This window comes from Scyliorhinus torazame, chromosome 18, assembly GCF_047496885.1.
Source record: "Scyliorhinus torazame isolate Kashiwa2021f chromosome 18, sScyTor2.1, whole genome shotgun sequence".
NCBI classification, from domain to species: domain Eukaryota; kingdom Metazoa; phylum Chordata; class Chondrichthyes; order Carcharhiniformes; family Scyliorhinidae; genus Scyliorhinus; species Scyliorhinus torazame.
This window is the reverse complement of record NC_092724.1, coordinates 140,778,564-140,800,879: the sequence shown is the minus strand read 5'-3', so window position 1 is coordinate 140,800,879 and position 22,316 is coordinate 140,778,564. Positions and strand designations below refer to the sequence as shown.

Here is a 22,316-nt window from a genome sequence, read left to right as displayed (position 1 = left end):
CATTACTCTGGGATCACGTGTAAGCTGTTTTTCAAGTGAAAGGGTCTCTCACTTCCCACTCAATTGCTTCGACTTTTGAGATGCATTCACCAGCAGCTGTGTTCTATCCAAAGTCTGCGGACAATGGTTACTACTGACAAAGTTCACATCTATGAACCCTCTCTCACTTGAGTCCTGACAACCCTGATGATACAGAATCCACAGAGACTCCCTTCTCTTCGAACAGTCTTGTGGGCTCTGGCAACACTGAAACAGCAGCAATGGGTCTTGCCAATCGGCAACTTCTTGCCCTTCCTGTTGTCAGCTCTCTGCTCTTTCCAACTGGATAATACACATAACACAGTCTCTGTTTTATTCACAGAAACTTGCTTCAACACCAGGATCTGTTCAAAGACTGCTAAACAGAAAACGTCCGTTCATAGAGAACCGTACATGTTTCCTTGCTCAGTGTGTTCTGAATTGCTCAGCAGAAAACATTGGCTGACCCAACCCCACTACAATTAGCTTTCCTGTTTACCTTTTGCTACTTAGCTGCTCATCCTTTTGGCAACCTCTTGATTTTCAGGGAACCAAATTATGGGCGCAATTCTCCGGAAAGATTTTAAGTGAGGCAGCAAGTGGGAATAGCCTTGAGCTTCCCAGCAAGGCTGTCGGAGCAATACAACATTAATTGTTGGGCCCCACGGGCTTCATGCTGCAAATGAAGGCTCGCCAGCCGATTCAACGGGACCGCGCTCACCAGCCCCTGCTAACAAGCTCGAGCAGCACTTACACAGCTCTTGCATAGCCAACCCCACTTAGCTCGCAGCCATGGTGGCACGGTGGCTCAATGGTTAACATTGCTGCTTCACAGCGCATGGGGCACAGGTTCAATTCCGGCCTTGGGTCACTGTCTGTGTGGAGTTTGTACGTTCCCTCCATGCCTGTGTGGGTTTCCTCCGGGTGCTCCGGTTTTCCCCCACAATCTAAAGTCCAAAGATGTACAAGTTAGGTGGATTGACCATACTAAATTGCCCTTAGTGGCCAGAGATGTGCAGGTTAGGTTGGGGATAGGGCGGGGTGGACATGGGTGGAGTGCACATTCGAAGGATCGGTGCAGACTTGATGGGCCAAATGGCCTCCTTCTGCACTGTACGACTTCTATGATGGTACCAAGACAATCAGCCCCAAGATTTGGGAAAAGCAGATCTGGGGGCTCTTTGATGGGGTCAAGGCCACGAGGGATGTCCTGTTGCCCCAAGTGACCCAGAAGGTGAGCCACAGGGCAGCCAGTGCCGACTGGGATGAAGTGGCAGTGGACGGCAGCTTGGGCAGTGTGACCAGGAGGACTGGCATCCAGTGCCACAAGAAGGACTATGACCTACGCCGGGCCGCACGTGTGAGTTGACCCCCCCCCCCCCCCCAGAAATCTTCCCACCCCACACGAACATCCCCCCTCAACTCTCCTTCAGCCCCCAACCCTTCCATCAAACACCCCCTCCCCCACACCACGTTGAACCGCATGTGCGGCTAACGATGCCCTCTGTGTATCCGCAGGAGGAGCTGTCCCACAACCATCGAGTGAGGTTCCAGACTGACGGCGGGGTGGCGGACAGAAGAATCATCACCACCTTCGAGGAACGGGCCCCAGAGATAACGGGGGTGGCCGAGGACAGAGTGGTCACCGACCCAGAGGTCGGCGCACGCCGCAGAGGTCTGGATCCACCGGGCCCCACCCGGATGACCTGTCACCCACGAGTTGTAATTGCCATACAGCCTGACCCATCCCTCTCGCTGGCCACATATTAATTCTCCCGCAGGACCTGCAGCTGACTGCGCCAGCCCATTCGGGGTTGTCGCCCAGCCTCCCATGATGCCACCTCAAGAGGAGAACTCCCAGGATGTGACCATCGATTCGTCACAGCAATCATCCCCACCCTCCATCAGTGCAGGTACACGCACCTCAGTGGCCAAGGTTAGTGGTCAGGCCTCTGGGGCTCACAGTTGCTCATCAGGTGGAGGTAGTAATGTCCGTGCGAGACAGCCGTATGAGGTCTGCTGAATCCAAGAACCAGCTACGTCCCAGTCAGATGCTGAGCCTCTGGAACAGGTTTACCCAAGGCTAATGCAGACGTTAGTGTGCGGCCGGGACATTCAGAGGGAGAAGTCAGCGACACTCCAGTAGGTCCATAGCCAATTGGCGGAGTCCCAGAGGTAGGAGATAGCCCCGGCAATGTGTGCCACCGAGGCCATTGCTGCTAAGATAACGACCGCAGTGGAGAGCTGGTGCACGACGTCAGCAGCATTAGTGGAGATGTCCAAGGCGTCGCGCCGTCGGTGACGGCCATGGCTGAGGGCCTTGGTAAACTGCCCGACTCGCTGGGGGATCTGACCCAGTACTTTGATGAGGCGCTGTGGGACATGTCCCGATCTCAGTTAGGAATGGCCGAGTTGCGGAAGAGCTTGTCCCAGCCATAGGTGGGCATTGCCAAGGTGCTGCAGAACGTGTCCCAGTCACTGAGGAGCATCACAGTGGGCGTCAACACCATGGTGCAGACATTGGGAGCCGCCAAGGCTGGCAGGGGCAGCAAGGGCTCAATCCAGCTGCCCCTTCATTCCGAGCTGAACCCCACGGCCCTACGTGCACCGACCGGGAGGAGGGGGCGCTGGGTGACAACCCGGACCCATCCTATGGACTGACTACAGTGGCTACCAGTTCCACCGTTGTTCACCCCTATGACGAAGCAACGTCACGCAGTCAGCAGCTGGAACAGGGTGGCATGGCTGTTCATGTGCCTTCATCAATTGCCCAGTGAAGCAGTTGAGGCTACCTCGTTGAATGTTTTTAAGGCAAAGATTTTCGCACAGTAACCTAACCCAACTAACGAATCCCTCCCCGAACCTCCTCAACACTTCCCACAGGTACCCCCACTCCACCCTATCGAAGGCCTTCTCTGCATCCATAGCCGCCACTATCTCCGCTTCCCCCTCCACTGCAGGCATCATGATTACATTTAGGAGCCTCCGCACATTGGTGTTTAGCTGCCTTCCCTTCACGAAATCCGTCTGGTCCTCGTGGATCACCCCCAGAACACAGTCCTCAATTCTGGTAGCCAACACCTTCGCTAACAGCTTCGCATCCACGTTGAGGAGCTAGATTGGCCTATACGACCCATGCTGTAAAGGGTCCTTGTCCCGCTTCAAGATCAGCGAGACCAGCGCCCTGGACATCATCGGGGGTAGAGCCCCCCCCCCTCCTCGCCTCTTTGAAAGTCCTCACTAGTAGTGGGCCCAACAGGTCCATATACTTCCTGTAAAATTCCACCGGGAACCCATCTGGCCTCGGTGTCTTCCCCGCCTGCATACTCCCCAGCCCCTTGGTCAGCTCCTCCAGCTCTACCAGTGCCCCTAAAAACAATCATTATCACTAAGGAGGTAGTGTTGGGCAAGCTAATGGGGTTAAAGGTAGACCAGTCTCCTGACCCTGATGGAATGCATCCCAGGATACTAAAAGAGGTGGTAGGGGGAATAGCAAATGCGCTTATGGTAATTTACCAAGATTCGTTGGACTCTGGAGCGGTTCCGGCCGATTGGGAAAACAGCAAATGTGATGCCACTGTTTAAAAAAGGAGGTCGACAAAAGGCAGGTAACTATAGGCCGGTTAGCTTCTGTCGTGGGGAAAATGCTTGAATCTATCAACAAGCAAGAACTAGCGAGACATCTAGATAGAAATTGTTCCATTGGGCAGATGCAGCATGCGTTCATGAAAGGCGGGTCATGCTTAATAATTTATTGGAATTCTTTTGAGGATATTACGACTACGGTGAACCGATCGATGTGTATCTGGATTTCCAGAAGGCATTTGACAAGGTGCCGCAAAAAAAAGCTATTGCATAAGATAAGGGTGCACGGCGTTACGGGTAATGTATTAGCATAGATAGAGGATTAGTTAACTAACAGAAAGCAAAGAGTGGGGATAAATGGGTGTTTCTCTGGTTGGTGATCAGTGGCTAATGGTGTGCCTTGGGTATCAGTTTTGGGACCACAATTGTTTACAATTTGCATAGATGATTTGGAGTTGGGGACCAAGTGTAATGTGTCAAAGTTTGCAGATGACACGTAAGATGGATGGTAGAGCAAAGTGAGCAGAAGACAGTCTGCAGAGGGAGATTATGTGAGTGGGCAAGAGTCTGGAAGATGGAGTATAATGTTGGTAAATGTGAGATCATCCATTTTGTCGGAATAACAGGAAAATGGACTATTAAATGATTTTAAAATTGCAGCATGCTGCTGTTCAGAGGGACCTCGATGACCCCTGCATGAATCGCAAAAAGTTGGTTGCAGATGCAGCAGGTAATTAAGAAGGCAAATGTATTTTTGTCCTTCATTGCTAAAGGGATGGAATTTAAAAGCTGTGAGGTTCTGTTGCAGCTGTATAGGGTGCGCTGAGCCACACCTGGGTATTGTGTACAGTTTTGGTCTTACTTGCGAAAGGATGTACTGGCACTGGAGGGGGTGCAGAGATTTGCTTGGTTGTTTCCTAGTTGAGAGGATTGGGTTATGAGGAGGGACTGAGTAGACTTGGACTATACTCATTGGAATTTAGAAGAATCAGGGGAGATCTTGGAGAAACATAAAATTATAAAGGGAATAGTTAAGATAGAAGGAGAGAGGTTGTTACCACTGGCGGGTGAAACTAAAACTTGGGGCAAAGCCTCAAAATAAGCGGGAGCAGATTTAGGACTGAGTTGAGGAGCAACTTCTCCATCCAAAGGGTTATAAATCTGTGGAATTCCCTGCCCAGTGAAGCAGTTGAGGCTACCTCGTTGAATGTTTTTAAGGCAAAGATGGAAAGATTTTTGAATAGTAAAGGAATTATGGGGAGTGGGCGGGTAAGTGGAGCTGAGTTCACAAAAAGATCAGCCCTGATCTTGAATGGCGGAGCAGGTTCGAGGGGCCAGGTGGCCTACTCCTTGTTCTATGTTCTTATGCTCGAGCGAGACCAGGCCACAGAATCATGCGCTATGTGATAATTAGGAAACCAATTATCTTTCTTTCACAATACTCCCCAGGACACTTGATCTCAAAGGGACATTGCTCAAAATAAAATAAAGGGTTTCCCAGCATTTGGTCATAATTTTGAAATAAGCAAGGCCCATTTCAATTTCTATTTTGAATTGATAGCCACAACAGAGAGCAACTCTTTATTTCCTACTGACCCTTAGCAGGCTTTGTCTATTATGTAATAATAAATGCATTTTTCAAGGGTAATGCCTATTTATTTACTTTTGTTGTGTCTGTGAGATTATGCACTCTTAATCGCTGCATTGCTCCAGTTTCTCCTAACAACTGGACATATCTGAGAGTATTGCATTTTGAATAATATACTCCTCCACAGTGGTATTGGAGCAGTCAATGCTTTTGACCTATACATGACTGCATACTCATTTAATCTGCTTGCAGGTCTAAGTCTGTGGGTGTGCAAGGGGTTGGAATTTTGGCAATATTTGTTATGGGTTGATTTCAAATTATATTGCGATCTGCTTTAGATTCTGGAGTGTTATCGGCTTGAGCAGAGACCTAGGGTTGTAGCATGAATTTGTACCATTGGCTAGATGGGAACTGATAATGCTTCAATTTTGGGCTCACAAATTGGAATGTCATACAATTGTTGTTTGTTGCAAAATTTCTATTCGTAAAACAACATAAATTTGGTGTGAAAGATTGGAGCACAGTCAACCAAAGCACATTGTTTGCAATTGTCAATGCTTGTCCGACATCCAGTGCTAAATAAGCAGAAAGTTCCTCCAATTTAATATTGGGAAGACGGAAGCCATTATTTTTGGCCTTTGATGCAAACCCTGCTCCCTTGCCACTTACTTCATTCTTCTCCCTGGCAACTGCCTGTGACTGAATGAGACTGTTCTGGTGTTATATTTTGTGTTCTGACCACATAAGCTTGTCTATTTGAATTGTATCAGTGCCTCCTCCTGCTCGTGCCAAGAACTGGACAATTTATTTGACTTTTTCCAATTGCCACATTTCTTTCCCCTTCACCTGGTACATTTTGACTCCTCCCTTCTTCAACTTTTGTGGTGATAGGTTTTCAACTAATATTCACTGAAGACTCCCACAGCTATCTTTGGCCATGTTTCCTCACACCCTGTTTCCTGTGAGGACTTAATTCCATTCTTCCAGCTTCTGTCACCCAGTCACATCTGTTCTGATAATGCAACCTACCAAACCAGCGCTTCTGATAACGTTTTCCTTTTTCCTCCACTGAGGATCCTCACTCAATGCGATTGACTGGGTTTTCCATCATGTTCACTCCATTTCACAAATTCCTGCTCTCACCACTTTGTTCCCTCCCAGGCATGATAGGATTCTACCTTCCACCCCACCAGCCTCCCTTTTCAATAAATCATTCTCTTTCACTTTAGTTGCCTCCAGAGTCATGTCATCTCCAAACACATTTTCCCTGCCCTCTCCTTTCAGAATTCTGAAGGGACCAGGTAAAAGGACAGATTTTGTATTCCCTGCACTTGCGTGGAAAAGTGCAGTTGGAAATGGGGGAGGTGTTTGGGTTGACTGAAGCGTACTGTGGGGGGACAGATCCTTTGGAATGCTGAAAGGGAAGGGAGACTAAGGTGACTAGTAGCATGATATTGGATATGGTGTAAATGGTGGAGGTTGGAAAATGGAAGCTGATGTGGTGGAAGATGAGAATAAGGGGAACCCTATTGTGGTTCTGCGAGGGAAGGAAAGGAGTGAGGGCAGAAATGTGAAACTGAATGGACATGGTCACAGGTCCGGTCAACAGTGGTGGAGTGGAATTCTTGACTTTGGGAAAAGGAAGATATATTGGAAGCTGCGGAAGGTTGCCTGAAAATATGTGGTGGAGACAGTAACTGGGCAAATGGAATAGAAGTGGTTGTGAGAAGGTGTAGTCAAGGTAGTGAACTTATAGTGAATAATGAGTGATAGCCTATTCCCAGAAATGGAGGCAAAAAATTCAAGGAAGGACATGGACAAGTCAATAGTTGGACCACGCGAAGGCAAGAGAAAGGTAGAAATTGAAATGTTTCCGTTCAGAAGTGTTGGTCCATGTCACTTTACACATAATGGGGATATAATGTGATAATTTAAAACTCTAATTTGAAATGGCAGAGCTCTATTTGAACAGTACTTTTTGTGTTTAAACTTTGATTGCCATTTATTAAATTGAGACACTTAAAACAATACAACCATCGAGAGGATGGGAGATATGTTTATAGAGGGGAGTTTTCCCAGGCTGAGGGAGTTGGAGGAGAAATTTGAATTGACGGGAGGGAACGAGTTTAGGTACCTGCAGGTGTGGGACTTCCTACGCAGGTAGGCCTCAACCTTCCCGCTCCTACCACCAAGGGGGATACAGGACAGGGTAGTTTCCAGAATGTGGGTGGGAGAAGGGAGGGTTTCGGACATTTATAAGGAACTCATGGGGTCAGAGGAAACGCAGACCGAGGAGCTGAAACACAAATGGGAAGAGGAGTTAGGAGGAGAGATAGAGGATGGTCTCTGGGCGGACGCGTTGAGCAGTCAACGCATCCACATCATGTGACATGCTCAGCTTGAACAGTTTAAGGTCGTTCACTGGGCTCACATGACAGTGGCCCGGATGAGCAGGTTCTTTGGGGTAGAAGATGGGTGCGCAAGGTGTGCGGGAGGACCAGTGAACCATGTCCAAATGTTCTGGACATGCCCGAAGCCTAGAGGATTCTGGCAGGGATTTGCGGATGTCACGTCCAAGGTGTTGAAAACAAGGGTGGTGATTTTTGGAGTGTCGGAAGACCTGCGAATCCAGGAGGAGAAAGAGGCAGACGTTCTGGCCTTTGCCTCTCTGGTAGCCCAGAGATGGACATTATTATGTTGGAGCGACTCAAACCCCCTGAAGTCGGAGACCTGGCTAACTGACATGGCTAGCTTTCTCTGTCTGGAGAAAATCAAGTTCGCCCTGAGAGGGTCAATGTTAGGGTTCGTCCGGACGTGTCAGTCGTTTGTCGACGACTTTGGGGAAAATTAACCATCAGTGGGAAAAAAGGGGGTGGGGGGGTTGGTGTTTAGTTTAGTTTAGAGTAGGGTGTTAGAAAAGGTGGAACCTGTGAGGGAGGAAGACGGCTTTTGCACTATGTTTATATTTTTATGTACTCTATGTACTGTATTCTATTCTATTATTGTTTTAAAACCATAAATACCTTAATAAAATGTTTATTAAAAAAAATACAGCCATCAGTTTAACTATCTGCCCATTAGTTGTTTCAGCTCACTTAAATAGTTTTACATACCTTTATCTTCAAAACAATACAGCACCATTTTTTAAATGTACATATCCATCACAACAATGGTAGCCTCAAACCAGTCAGCATTTTTTTCATTCTTGATTCCAATGTGTTGGGAATGCAGTATTGTGAATGGTGATTGAAAGAATATTCCGTTACGCTTCTGACTTGGTGTGGGAATGCCGGCGAGCACCTGTTCAATGGAGTCGAAGAACTGTTGGTTCCTATTCTAGTAGGCAGTATGGCTGACGTTAATACAAGGACAGCCCTTCTACTTTGGATAGAAATGCTTTAAGGGTTGTGTCCTGCTCCTGGTGCACACCAGAAAGTGATTTGTGTCACTGACAGCATTATGGTAGCTGTGCATGTTGAGGATACTGTTGAGTCACATCTGGTGATGATCAGTGGGGCTCGTGCCAATGTCCTGTCATTGAAGTCAAGCAATTTGCTTTTGTTAATTACAAGAGGGATCCAGGTGAGAAGTCCAACAGCCTGCTAGGCATTGCACCAGTGACTACTCATTACAACTTTGCCAGAAAATCCAAATGTCCTCTGATAACGGAAATGCTCGGGGTCTGTATGGGATCAAAAAGGCAAAAGGCATTTTTTTCAGAAAAGAAAAGCACATTGAAAACAAAGGAGGGGAGATCATCACTGACTGCAATACCCAGATAGAGAGTTGGTTGGAACACTACCTTGAGTTGTACTCTAGGGAAACACAGCATTTGAGGAAGTTCTAGACAGAATAGAGAGCTTGTCGGTCATTGAGAAACTGGATACCGAACCCACGGGTGGAAGAGTTTAGCAAAACTATTGACTTTTACTTGTCATTGGCAAAGCTCCAATTGATGATGGTACACTGCCTGAACTCAAGCTTAGGAAACCGGCACTCCTCTAGCATCCGCACAAATGTCTTTATCTCTTCCAGACCGAGGTGACAGTGTCTCAGGATATGTGTGACGTGAAGATTGTGACCTTGTCCAAGAGCAACTGCAACAGCTATTGAGGTATCTGCTTGCTGAGCATTGAGAAAAGTATTCGTCAGACACATCTTGGCTGAAAGTATCCATCACTAATCCCTGTTATAGTTTCAAAACTATAGATCCAAAAGCAGCATGATCATCTCATTCTAGCATCTGCAAGAAGAATACTATGAATAACGGAAACAACTATATATTGCCTTAATCAACTTCAAGTCTTTCAATCCTATGACCTGAAATGGCAAGTTTAAGCCGCTGAAGCTACTCCGTGTGATTGTCTCCGTATGATAACAAGTGGGGTAAGGCCCATAAGTCAAATCAGAAATAGGAATAGGAGTAGACCATTCAGCCCTTCAAGCCTGCTCAGTCATTTAATAAGATCATGGCTGATCTAACACCCACTAAGTCCACTTTACTTATATCCGTAACCCTTAATTCCCCGACTGATTTTTTTAAAAAAAGGAATGATCTCAGCCTTGAAAATGTTCAGGGATGTGGCCTCTACAGCTTATTGGGGTGAAGAATTCCAAAGATTCATCACTCTTTGGGAAAAGAAATTCTTCCTCAAGATCAATCTTAAATGAGCACCCTCTTCTGCGACTGTGGCCTCTGGTCCTACACTCTCCATTGTGTGAAAACATCCTCCCAACATTTACCCTGCCTAACCCCCTATGAATCTTATAATTTTCAATCATATCACCGCTCATTCTCTTGAACTCCAAGGAATACAGACCCAACCTGTTTAATCTTTCATCACATGTCTGTCCCTCCATACCTGGGATCATCCTAGTAAACCTCCTCTGTACTGCCTCCAATGATGATATATCTTTCCTTAAATGAGGGGACCAAAACTGTACACGGTATTCTAAATGTGGCCTCACCAGTACCCTGTACAGTTGCAGCAAAAGCTCTTTACTTTATACTCCAGCCCCCTTGAAAGCCAGAATTCCATTTGTCTTCCCTGTTACCTTCTGCACCTGTATATTAGCTTCCTGGGCTTCATGAACAAATCCCTCCGTGCTACAGCTTTCTGCAACCTCATTCCATTTAAATAATAATCTACATTCTCATTCTTTCTTCCAAGATGAACAATCTCACATTTTTCCACCTTGAATTCCAGTTACTAATTTTCTGCCAACTCATTTTTGATAGGGCAACAGCAGAAATCTTCCAGGTCTGCAGTAGGGTCAAAGAGGGTTGCACTTTGGCGGCAAAATTCATTGGCACATTCTTACTTTTGTTGCAGTCTTCAATTCATCTACAGAGTTGTCCGTTTAGAGAAACAGCGGAAAGCTGTTGAGCCTTGCTCACTTGAGAGCCAAGGCACAAATGTGCCAAATCTTACTAATAACAAGAATCTTTATTAGTGTCACAAGTAGGCTTACACTAACACTGCAATGAAGTTACTGTGAAAATCCCCTAGTCGCCACACTCTGGTGCCTGTTCATGTACACTGAGGGCGAATTCAGAATGTCCAATTAACCTAACAAGCACGTCTTTAGGGACTTGCAGGAGGAAACCGGAGCACCTGGAATAAACCCACGCATACATGGGTGAACGTGCAGACTCCGCACAGACAGTGACCCAAGTGGGAATTGAACCCAGGCCCCGGCGCTGTGAAGCAACAGTGTAAACCACTTTGCTACTGTGCCTATTAGAATTATTCTATACTGATGATGTTGCAGTTGCAACCTGTACTAAGAAATATCTCCGGCAAATGGATAGACTTTCTCATGCCTGTAAAATGTTTGATTTGACCATCAACATCAGGAAGATGAATGTCATGGTCGTGGATTTTGTCAAATTGATGTTAATCAATGTGCTTTGGCGATTGTTGCTAACTTGATATATATGGGCTCCACAATCACCAGCAATCTGTCACTTGATACTGAAATCAACAGGCACATTTCAAAAATTGTAGCTGTTATGTCCAAGCTGAGTAAGATGGTAGAACAACAGCAACCAAGAACCCACCAAACTGCAAGTCTAACAAGTCTGTGTCCTCGGTGTAATCCTCTACAGTAGTGAGAAGTGGGCAACATATGCTAGGCAGGGGGAAAGGCTGAATGAACAGTTTAGTCTTCGCAGTCTCTGTCATATCCTTGGTACCTCTTTGTGGGATATGGTCACCGACTAAGATCTTTAGAATGTGCTAATCACATCAGCGCACGCACAGTACTTGGTTAATGCCGCCTGCAATGGCGCAGCCACTTTGATCAGATAGATGAAAGCTGTATACTCTGGCCATCTGTACAGTGAACAGGCCACTGGATCATAACTTGCTGGATGGACGTGCCTCTGCTCCAGGGATACTGCAAGCAAGATTGATGAACATTGACACAGACAACTGAGAGCGATGCTCGGGAGCATCTGGAGGCTGACTGTTTGGAGGGGCATTGTAAGAGATAAATACAAACTGAAATCTCCATTAGTTGACAAGCTGGGCCCAACAAAACGGGGATCAGTGAATCGTACACCTGAGCTTATTGCCTTCCTCCATGTGGCAGACACTGCCATCCCGGTGTGGGATTTCTGAACGACACCAAGTGATGTTTAACACAGGGTTGACCAGCAAGGCACAAACCATCATCTCAAGAGACTGAAGACTGCCAGTACTGACTGTGCAGACTTGTCACATAATTTATATTCTTCTGTCACAGTATTTGATTTCCCTTCAGGGCTGCAGAATTTGAGACCTTGCTAATGAGTGCACGTTTACAGCTCAGATCTGTGGTTCAATAGTGGCAAGTGTGAAATTGGCCACATTTGATGCAACAAGAGATACTTTTGAGTTTGAGGTTAATGAGATTTCAAAAATATTTTTATTCAAGGCTTTTTACATATAGACACACATCAGAAGAACACATCGACCTAAACAAACAACCAAAAATCCCCAACCTCCAATGATACCAACACCCCACCACATCCCACCTTCCCCATTTTTACCCCCTTATCTTATCTCCACACTTCTCCCCCCCCCCCCCCCCCCCCCCCAACTTTGCTAACCCCCCCGATCCCCCTCAAAGCAATCGATGAACGGTTTCCACTTCCCGGGTGAACCCATCTACCGACCCCCGCAAAACTAACTTGATTTTCTCCAATCTCAGAAATTCTGCCAGTTCGCTTACCTACAACCCTGCCTTTGGCAGCTCCGAGTCCCACCAACACAACAGAATCCCCCTGTGGTCTATCACGGAGGCAAAGGCCGATACATCGGCCCCTCTCTCTCTCTCTCTCTCTCTCTCTCTCTCTCTTCCCCTGCCCTCTCCGGACTCACAGACCTTCCGACACCGTAGTGTTTAGCACTGTTGCTTCACAGCGGCAGGGTCTCAGGTTCGATTCCTGGCTTGGGTCACTGTCTGCACGTCCTCCCCGTGTCTGCGTGGGTTTCCTCGGGGTGCTCCGGTTTCCTCCCATAAGTCCCAAAAGACGTGCTGTTAGGTGATTTGGACATTCTGAATTCTCCCTCCGTGTACCCGAACAGGTGTCGGAATGTGCCGACTGGGGGCTTTTCACAGTAACTTCATTGTAGTGTTAATGTAAGCCTACTTGTGACAATAATAAACTTTATTCGCGTTTCATGGGTTGCAATATTGCAAATTAAAAATATCGCCACCTCCGGACACGGGGCCACCCCCATAAACAGAACCTCGGACATCACATCTGAGAATCCCGACTAGAACCCCCCTCAGTCTTGGACATGCCTAAAACATGTGGACATAATTGGTAGACACCCCTATACATGACGGGGTATAGTCCACACCTACCCTCCACCCCCGCAAAGAACCTGCTCATCCTCACCACCGTCATGTGGGCCCTACGCACCACTTTAAACTGGATGAACCTCGTCACACGATGAGGATGAGTTCACACTCCACAAGGCCTCCACCCACGTACCCACCTGCACCTCGCCTCCCAGTTGAGGCGGCATGTGAGCGCAGTGGATAGCACTGCTGCTTCACAGCACCAGGGACCCGGGTTCGATTCCCGGCTTGGGTCACTGTCTGCGCGGAGTCTGTACGTTCTCCCCATGTCTGAATGGGTCTCCTCTGGGTGCTCTGGTTTCCTCCCACAACTCCCAAAAGACGTGCTGGTTGGGTGAATTGGACATTCTGAATTCTCCCTCAATGTTCCCGAACAGGTGCCAGAGTGTGGGAGTAGGGGATTTTCACAGTACCTTCATTGCATTGAAAATGTAAGCCTACTTGTGACAATATTAAAGATTATTATTATCTCCTCCTCCCACTTGTGCTTAATCTCCTCCACCGGAGCGCCCTTCCTCTCAATCAATTCCTTGTGTATATATATCTGACACACTCCCCTTCCCTATTTTGTCCTCTGACAAGAGCTTGTCCTGCAACGTTGGAGGCGGCAGCTCTCTCCTCATGAAATCCCTCACCTGCAGGTACCTAAAGCCATTCCCTTTGGGCAACTCATACAATTCATCGAACTCCTTCAGCCCCACAAATTTGCCCCCTATAAACAATTCTCTAAAATGCTCAATCCCCAGCTACCACTACCCCCAGAACCTCGTATCCAGCTCCGCAGGTACAAACCTATGGTTGTCTCATATCTGCGCCCACAACGACATGGCCTCCAGCCCAAAATGTTGCCTGCACTGGCTATATACCCTTAACGCCGATACCACCACTGGGCTCGTGGAGTACCTGGCTAGCAAGAACGTAAGAGGTGCCAACAACAGAGTCCTCAAACTCATTCCCCTACACGCTGCCTCCACCCGCCCCCAGACTGACCGCTCCTCCACAGCCCATTTACTCACCGTCGCAATATTCACCACCTAATTTATCAGATTTGACAATGGCAGCCCTCCCCCCCCCCCCCCCCCCCCCCCCCCCTCTCTCTCTCTCTCTCTCCAGTAACACCCACCTCACCCTCAGGATCTTCCCCGCCCAAATGAACCCTGAAATTATCCCATCACCTTCCTGAAAAAGAACTTGGGACCAAAGACAGGGAGATCCTGGAACACAAACAGAAACCTGGGCAGCACCATCATTTTCACCGTTTGCACGCGCCCAGCCAGCGAAAGCGGGAACACATCCCACTTCTTAAAATTTGCTTCAATCCCTCCACCAATCTTGCCAAGTTCAATTTGTGTATCTGGATCCAGCTCTACGCCACCTAGATTCATAAATACCTAAAGCTCACCCTCACCACCCTGGACTGCAACTCCCCTAATCTCCTCTCTTGCCCTCTAGCATTGATCGGGAATACCTTGCTCTTTCCCATGTTCAATTTATACCCCGACAACCAGCCAAATTCCCCCAAAATCTCCATGATCCCTCCAATGCTGCCCACTATGTCCAAGATATATAATAACAAATCATCCGCATAGAGCAAAATCCTATGGTCGGCACCCCCTGCTCAATCCCTTTCTAATTATTCAATGCCCTAAGCACCATTGCCAATCGCCAAGGTGAAAAGCAACAGGGAGAGCGGGCACGCCTGCCTCGTCCCACAATATACCCCAAACTCAACCGGTTCGTCCAAATGCTTGCCACCGGCGCCCTGTACTGCAGCCTGACCTAATCCACAAATCCGTGCCCACCACCCCAATGCTCTCCGTGAACCCCTCAACTCTCTCTCCACTGCCAACACCGACTGATCCAGACTTGGGTCCAGGACCATATTGAATCCACCCCCCATAATCAGCCGCTGCGTGTCCAGGTCCAGGATCTTCCGGAACACCCGCCTCATAAAGTCCATGCCGTTCCAAGTCGGGACATACACATTTACCTATCCTACATAAACTTAAGTCTAGAGCTAACAAGACCATGGGTGAGGATTTCAGCAGCAGATCAACTCATGGAGGGGCAATGATACAGAGGAAGAAATGGCAGTCTTCGTAGTTGATATGACCGGAGTGGTCAAACGGCGGCTGGTGAGCCAAATGCGGCTTTTCGGCCCATAGCGTGTGTCTTTTCCCTCCGGGGCCCAATCCTGAGATTGCGCTGTGGAGATCAAAAGAAAATGAGGCAGTCTCGGAAAAAAAAACTTAATGGCTTGCGGCTGTTCCCCCAATCCTGAGGTGGCACTTGCGGACAATCGGAAAAAGAACGAGCCAGTCTGAACAATAACAAGAAAATATGTAACAGTGAAACTATGTAGGACCACCGGGAAACTACAAAGGAAATCTCACGACGGTGCTGGAACAGATAATTGGTCTTTCACCCTTATTCCTGTTTACCAATTTGTTCCAGCACTGTCACAAAATTTATTTTGTAGTTCTCATACTTAGTCCTCATGACTCTAGCCAATTTTGAAATCTGATGCCTCGGAGGTTTGGTAGGAAAACCTGGGCAGCACGGTAGCATAGTGGTTAGCACAATGGCTTCACAGCTCCAGGGTCCCAGTTTCGATTCCCGGTTTGGGTCACTGTCTGTGTTGAGTCTGCACATTCTCCCCGTGTATGCGTGGGTTTCCTCCAGGTGCTATGGTTTCCTCCCACAGGTTAGCTGGACTGGCCATGATAAATTGCCCTTAGTGTCCAAAATTGCCCCTAGTGTCAGGTGGGGTTACTGGGTTATGGGGATAGGGTGCAGGTGTGGGCTTGGGTAGGGTGCTCTTTCCAAGAGCCGGTGCAGACTCGATGGGCCGAATGGCCTCCTTCTGCACTGTAAATTATATGATCTGATTCTATATGAAAAACTGAAGATTGCTTCCTGTTTTTGGGTGGGGGGGGCCCTTCTCTTCCGTTTCCCTCCATGTCACCCAGCCATCATTACCTTTCAGATCTCTTTCCGGGTCTTTGACCAACCCCAATCTCTACCCAGCCCATTGCAACTTCTCAGCCTTTGTACTTAATTTTATCTTTTAATCTTGCTCCTCCTTGGGCTGGGATGCTGACTCATTGGGTAGAGTTCTGCACTGTTAATCCTGTGTAAGCTTGATGAATGAAAATGGCATAATCAAATTGTTAGAAACAGAAGTAGGAATATGAAAACTGTTTTTAAGCCGGAATAGAAGAAAGATTTTACATTCATTGTTCAAATCTATTTGCCTTATATTGTGCGGTCGATTCCAGCCCCACAGACCCTGGAGTCCCAGCACAAGTAAATGAAGCAATAATTTGTATAAAATTTGCAGAATCCTTGGCCCCTTGACTGCTCAATAGGTTATAGCCACCAGGTTTGTAAATTGAACCCAATAACTGTTTATTTATAACAGGAATAAAGTTGAACTATGCAATAATTATAACCGAATAATGGCCAGATAATCTTTACCCCCTACCCAAACACACAGTGGGAGGGAAAGGGGTAATAATGAGAATTAAAATGAAATGAAAGATGAGTGTCCTTGCTTCCCATGTCAAAGTTGTTGCAAAAGGTCCTGACAGGCCTCACCGTGGCACCGTTTAGCACTGGTCCATACAAATGTGGACCAGGCTTAATGGCATCTGGGAAGTTCCCCAGGCCATCGGTGCAATGGCACTCCTGCCAGCTGGGTACCTTGGCACTGCCACCCTGACACGATGCTTGAGTTCTACGTTGCCCGTGCCAGGGATTGGACCCGGAGGCCTTCCCTTATGAGGAGGGGGGGTTGAGGACCCCCTAACAGGTAAGTTGGGGCATTAAGGGGTTCTGGAGGCTGTGGTGGTGGGGTGGGGGGGGGGGGGGGGTGAGAGATCGGGGCAGGGCATTTAACAATGGCGTCCCAATCGCTTCCTGTACTGACTAGCTTAGCTTGAGGTACGTGCGGCCTCGGTAGGGTGTTCCTCGCCGAGGCAAATAGAAAAAAAAGTTGTTGCTGCAGACCGTCCTCCCACGTTGATTGTTGATCTGGGGTTGAAACCACCGGTTGGATTGCTAATGAGTATCTTCTGCTAGAAACATTCATTCAGTGCTTCCAGGCTGTAGGGTTTCCCCTGGGGGAGTCACTTTAACTTTTATTACCCTGCACCTTTACTCAAAGAAACAGCCTCAGGTCAGTTTGATTCTTAAGACTCTCGGTCTCATCGTCTCCTCAGCTCCAGCCTGTTTTTAAAAACGTAACTGGTTTCCAAGCTCACCAGAATGTCCCCCAGCTTTACTGAGGAAAAACAGAGCATCGGAAAAGCAGCTTCCACGTGATTTTGCAGAGGGCTGTTAACATTTCAGGGAGAGACCCCCAAAGAGTCCCCCCCCCCCCCCAAGCTCTGCCTTCAGGAATTAAAACACTCACAGGCTGGATGGAGAGGAAAGCTGGCGGTATCTGTTTTCCTGGAGAGCGCTCTGGTGTTGCTTCTGCTGCTGGGTTATTAAAACTTAAAGCAAAATGAATCCTTCTGGCTCTGCAGAGCACTCCAGAACAGTCAGCATAGAGTATCAGCTAAGGCCTGGTAATTTGAGCCAGGTCTGGCCGTCGGCCAACTCCACCAAGGTGCATCAGCACTGATCTCCCTGGAATTTGCTCATCTGAAATGTCTCTTTGCAACCTGCCTTGCCTTAGGTCATAGGTCAACCCTCAGTTTACCAGCCACTCAAATTAAAGGTGAAGTACATCCTAAAGGCAGAGGCACATTAATTGTCCAGGTACAATAATTGAAACAGCAGAATAACTAAAATTAAAATGAGAAAACAACGGATAAACAGGGGTTAACAGGAGGATCCTCATCTGCAATGCATCACTCACTCACTACAGAGCCAGTAACTTGAAACACCACTGCAAACTGAATCACAACAACTTTCATCTGATTATCCTCCTAAATCAGAATGACAGAAGAAGTTGTTAACCATGTTAAAACCATCCCTAAATAGCCAGAAGCAGTTGATGGAGGGTTAACAAATGCGGATGTACCACTGGATGAACTCATCAGTGTTGCAACGGATGGAGCACCTGCAATGCTGGGGAAACATGAAAAGTGATCCCAAATTTCTGTAGTTTCTCACTATTCATTGCGTCATTCATTGTGATAATCTGGCACCCAGATACTTCCAAGTACAAAAATGTTATGAAAATGGTCCTCTAAATTGTCCACTCAAATGGGAAGACTCACTGACGGTTCAGAATGTTATTGAAGAACTGGGATCTCAAAGACCAGCCTGATGATTTATCTTTCCAAGTGTTTTGTGAGGTGCTTGTTGACCAGCCGTGTCTTAAATAGGTTTGTGGAACTGTTGGAGCCTATCATTGCATTTCATGGAAAAGTCCTATCCACAAACTGGAAGATAAAGAATGGATACTGGATCTGATGTTTCTCACTGATATAATGCAGTCTCTGTGAGCTCTCAATTTGGCCATCCAGGGGCAGGATAACATTATTTCTGACTGCACTTAGAGAGTTTCCAGTTTCCAGAATACAGTGAGGCTTTGGCTAAAAAACATAGTATCAAAAAATTTAAACCATTTTCCACATCTCAAAAGGAGGGTGAACACATCTCCTCATTTTTGAAGTGAAAAATCACAAACTCAAAAGAATACAGAGATAAAATCCAAAGACTACTTGATAATTTTTGAGCTAGGTTTGATGACTTGCAGAAGTTGACATTCTGTTTTGCTTTCCATGTAAACCCATTCATGGTTGATGTGGTCAATCATGGTTGGCCGATTCGCGAACCTCTGGTTACAGAAACATGTAGAAATCAAACTATTGGACTTCCAGGAAGATGGGGGTCTAAAGATGATGCACAAGTCACAATCTACACAAGTTATTTTCTGGGAGCAAATGCCAGAAACAAAATATCCATAACTCAAGATAACTAATGTGCAACTCAGTTCAATTTTCAGGACAAGCTACTGATGTAAATTGCTGTATTTTGTCATAACGTTTGTCAAGTCAAAACATCATGCAGTCATTATAAATCGAAACTGACGGAGCTCCTTCATACAGTCTTGATCACATATATCAGTTGGGGTTTCACAGACTTACAGCTAAGATGGAGACCCACAAGACTTCTATTAGCAGGTTTTGTGGCTCTCAAGCATCTGAAGATTATCATATGTGGCCATTGAGTTCAGCAAGTTTGGCTATCCCTGGGATATGTGGACAGTGGTTCATCTCAGTATCAAATATGCCTCCAACATTGCCTGGCTCTGCCTCAAATAGTTGCCAGGGAGAGGAATGGAGTCAGTGGCTAGGTAATGGAATTTGTGGTGGCTACTGAAGATAATGATTTTCGCCTATATTTGTTTGGAGGAAGTTTCTGCTCTTCCAATACTCTGTCAGAGAAACAGTATGACAACTTTGAAGCAATGGACAAGACAGGTGGCAGTGTGTTAGAACTGCGTTTCATTCACATATTTGTGAAACCTGCCATTGCGTTTATGGATGATGTCACTAAGGAGCAGTATGTAGTATGTACATGAGAAAAAGGAGAGACATTGATAGATCTTTGGGGACACAAGAAGTAATGGAAGAGAAGCCATTGTAGGTGATTCTCTGGCTATGATTAAATGGATAATAATAGAACCAGGTATCCTACCCAGCTGGACAACAGTGAAGAAATGTTGATAGAAAAGTGTGGTCAACTGTGTTAAAGGCTGCATAGTGACGAGGGGGATGGAAGAGTCAAGAGGTTTTTTTTTGAGAGACAATGGTAGAAACATTTGAAGAGGAGAAGGAAGTACCTGAGGAGAAGGAACTATGAACAATATCAGCTAACGCATGGGGGCCAGGAAGGAAAGTTGGATGGTCAGTAGCTTGATGAGAATAGCATTGATGAATGGTAGAGGACACAAAATTTTAAATGCAAGGTGTGAAGGGCGGAACAAATGAGATATTCAATGGAAGAGAAGGTGCCACTGAGTAGGAAGACTGATCAAGGTATGATTTTTGTTAAGCAATAATATTAAGGAATATGGGCTAAAGGCAGGTATATGGAGTTACGCCACAAATCAGCCATGATCTCATTGAATGGCAGGACAGGCTTAAGGCTGAATGACCTTCTCCTGTTTCTATGCTCCTAGAGATGTTGTCAATGCATCCTGATTTAAACTGGGCAAGCAGTGGCAGGTGTAGCTAGGTAGCATCATGAAAGAGGTTGGTCTTCCTTCCCCTACTTTAATTTGATTTTTAAGAAATTAAATTTTTGCTTTGCTCCAGGGTGAAGAATTCAGATGATGGAAAGATATCCCTGGAGATGTCTCTGGGTCAGCTCCTGCGGCGCGCATCTTCAAAAGCCTCTGACCTCCTCACCTTTAACCAGTCGAGTGGATCTTCCAGAATTCTGGATGGTGAAATTATTTACTCAAAGAACAATGTTTGCGTCCATCCATCAGACCTGCTGCGAGGCCTTGGAGAACACCACCCAGGTATGGTACATGCAGCTGAACTGTTCTTCATGGTCCAGATTTGAGCAGCCGTCACTCCTTAAAATGTTTCCAGTTTAGTTAATGTGTTGATTCTAATGAGCAATGGATTGAAATCTGCAATTGCACCCAACCTACACTTGACCACATATTGATTTAGATAGTTGGTAATTGCTCGCTTTCTTTTAGCGGCTAGTTAGCAACCATAAATTGCTGCTGATTTTGCTGATGGATAAAATCGGGTTGCACAGTGTGGAAGATTAGTAAGAACAAACAGCTATCACTGTGCCACTTTTGAGCATTTTTCTACCAGTTCAAAAATTACACGGACAGAATTGAAGAAACAGGACTGTCCTCCTGCCTCTTGGTCATACAATCATGGTCATCCATGAATCAGACAGGAAAGGGAGACTTGCATTAATTTATATATATATTCTTATAATAAACATTTTATTGAGGTATTTATGGTTTGACAACAACAAAATAAACAATGTACATGAATTTAACATAGTGAAAAAGCCGTCTTCCTCCCTTACAGGTCCCACCTTTACTAACTCCCTACTCTAAACTAATCTGACCCCCAGCCCCCTTCAGCTGACGGTTAATTTTCCGCAAAGAAGTCGACGAACGGCTGCCACCTCCGCGCGAACCCTAACAGTGACCCACTCAAAGCGAACTTGATTTTCTCCAGACAGAGAAAACTAGCCATGTCAGTTAGCCAGGTCTCTGTCGTCGGGGGCTTTGTGATCCTCCAAGCTACTAGAACCCGTCTCTGGGCTACCAGGGAAGCAAAGGCTAGAACATCTGCCTCTTTCTCCTCCTGGATTCCCGGGTCTTCCGACACTCTGAAAATCGCCACCTCTGGAGTCGGTGCCACCCTTGTTTTCAACACCTTGGACATGACCTCCGCAAACCCCTGCCAGAATCCTCTAAGCTTCGGCCATGCCCAGAACATATGGACATGGTTCGCTGACCCTCCCGCACACCTTGCGCACCTATCTTCTACCCCAAAGAACCTGTTCATCTGGGCCACTGTCATGTGGGCCCGGTGAGCGACCTTAAATTGTATCAGGCTGAGACTGGCACATGTTGTAGACGCGTTGATTCTACTCCACGCGTCCGCCCAGGGACCATCCTCTATCTCTTCTCCTAACTCCTCTTCCCACTTGCGTTTGAACTCCTCGGTCTGCGTCTCCTCTGACCCCATGAGTTCCTTGTAAATGTCAGAAACCTTCCCTTCCACCCACACTCTAGAAACTACCCTGTCCTGTATCCCGCTTGGTGGTAGGAGCGAGAAGGTTGAGACCTGCCTGCGTAGGAAGTCCCGCACCTGCAGGTACCTAAATTAATTTCCCCTCGCCAATCCAAATTTCTCCTCCAGCTCCCTCCAGCTATAAAAGCTCCCCTCTATAAACATATCCCCCATCCTCAATCCCTGCTCTCTGCCATCTCCGAAACCCTCCATCCATCCTTCCCGGGGCGAACTGGTGATTATTACAGATTGGAGACCACACCGATGCCCCTTCCGCCCCCACATGCCTCCTCCATTGCCTCCAGACCCTCAGGGCTGCCACCACCACGGGGCTGGTGGAGTACTGTGCCTGTGGGAACGGTAGAGGCGGCGTTACCAACGCCCCCAAACTAGTGCCCTTGCATGAAGCTGCCTCAGCACGCTCCCATACCGACCGTCCCCCCACAACCCACTTCCTGGTCATGGCTATATTCACCGCCCAATAGTAATTGCTAAAGTTCGCCCCCCCCCGGCACCGCTCAACCATCCCCTTTTTTACTCGC

The 22,316-nt window shown here is 47.0% G+C and overlaps 1 protein-coding gene across 5 annotated transcripts in view; it reads left to right on the top strand.

Moving 5' to 3' along the window:
- The window catches only part of tbc1d16 (TBC1 domain family, member 16), a 143,870-nt gene that overhangs the window by 19,194 nt on the left and 102,360 nt on the right, over positions 1-22,316 (top strand). For all 5 annotated transcript variants that reach the window (XM_072483498.1, XM_072483494.1, XM_072483496.1 and 2 more), the window contains one exon: positions 20,317-20,525. In XM_072483498.1, coding sequence (XP_072339599.1) covers positions 20,354-20,525 — 172 coding nt within the window. In that variant the 5' untranslated portion in view covers positions 20,317-20,353. The remainder of the gene's footprint in view (positions 1-20,316; positions 20,526-22,316) is intronic.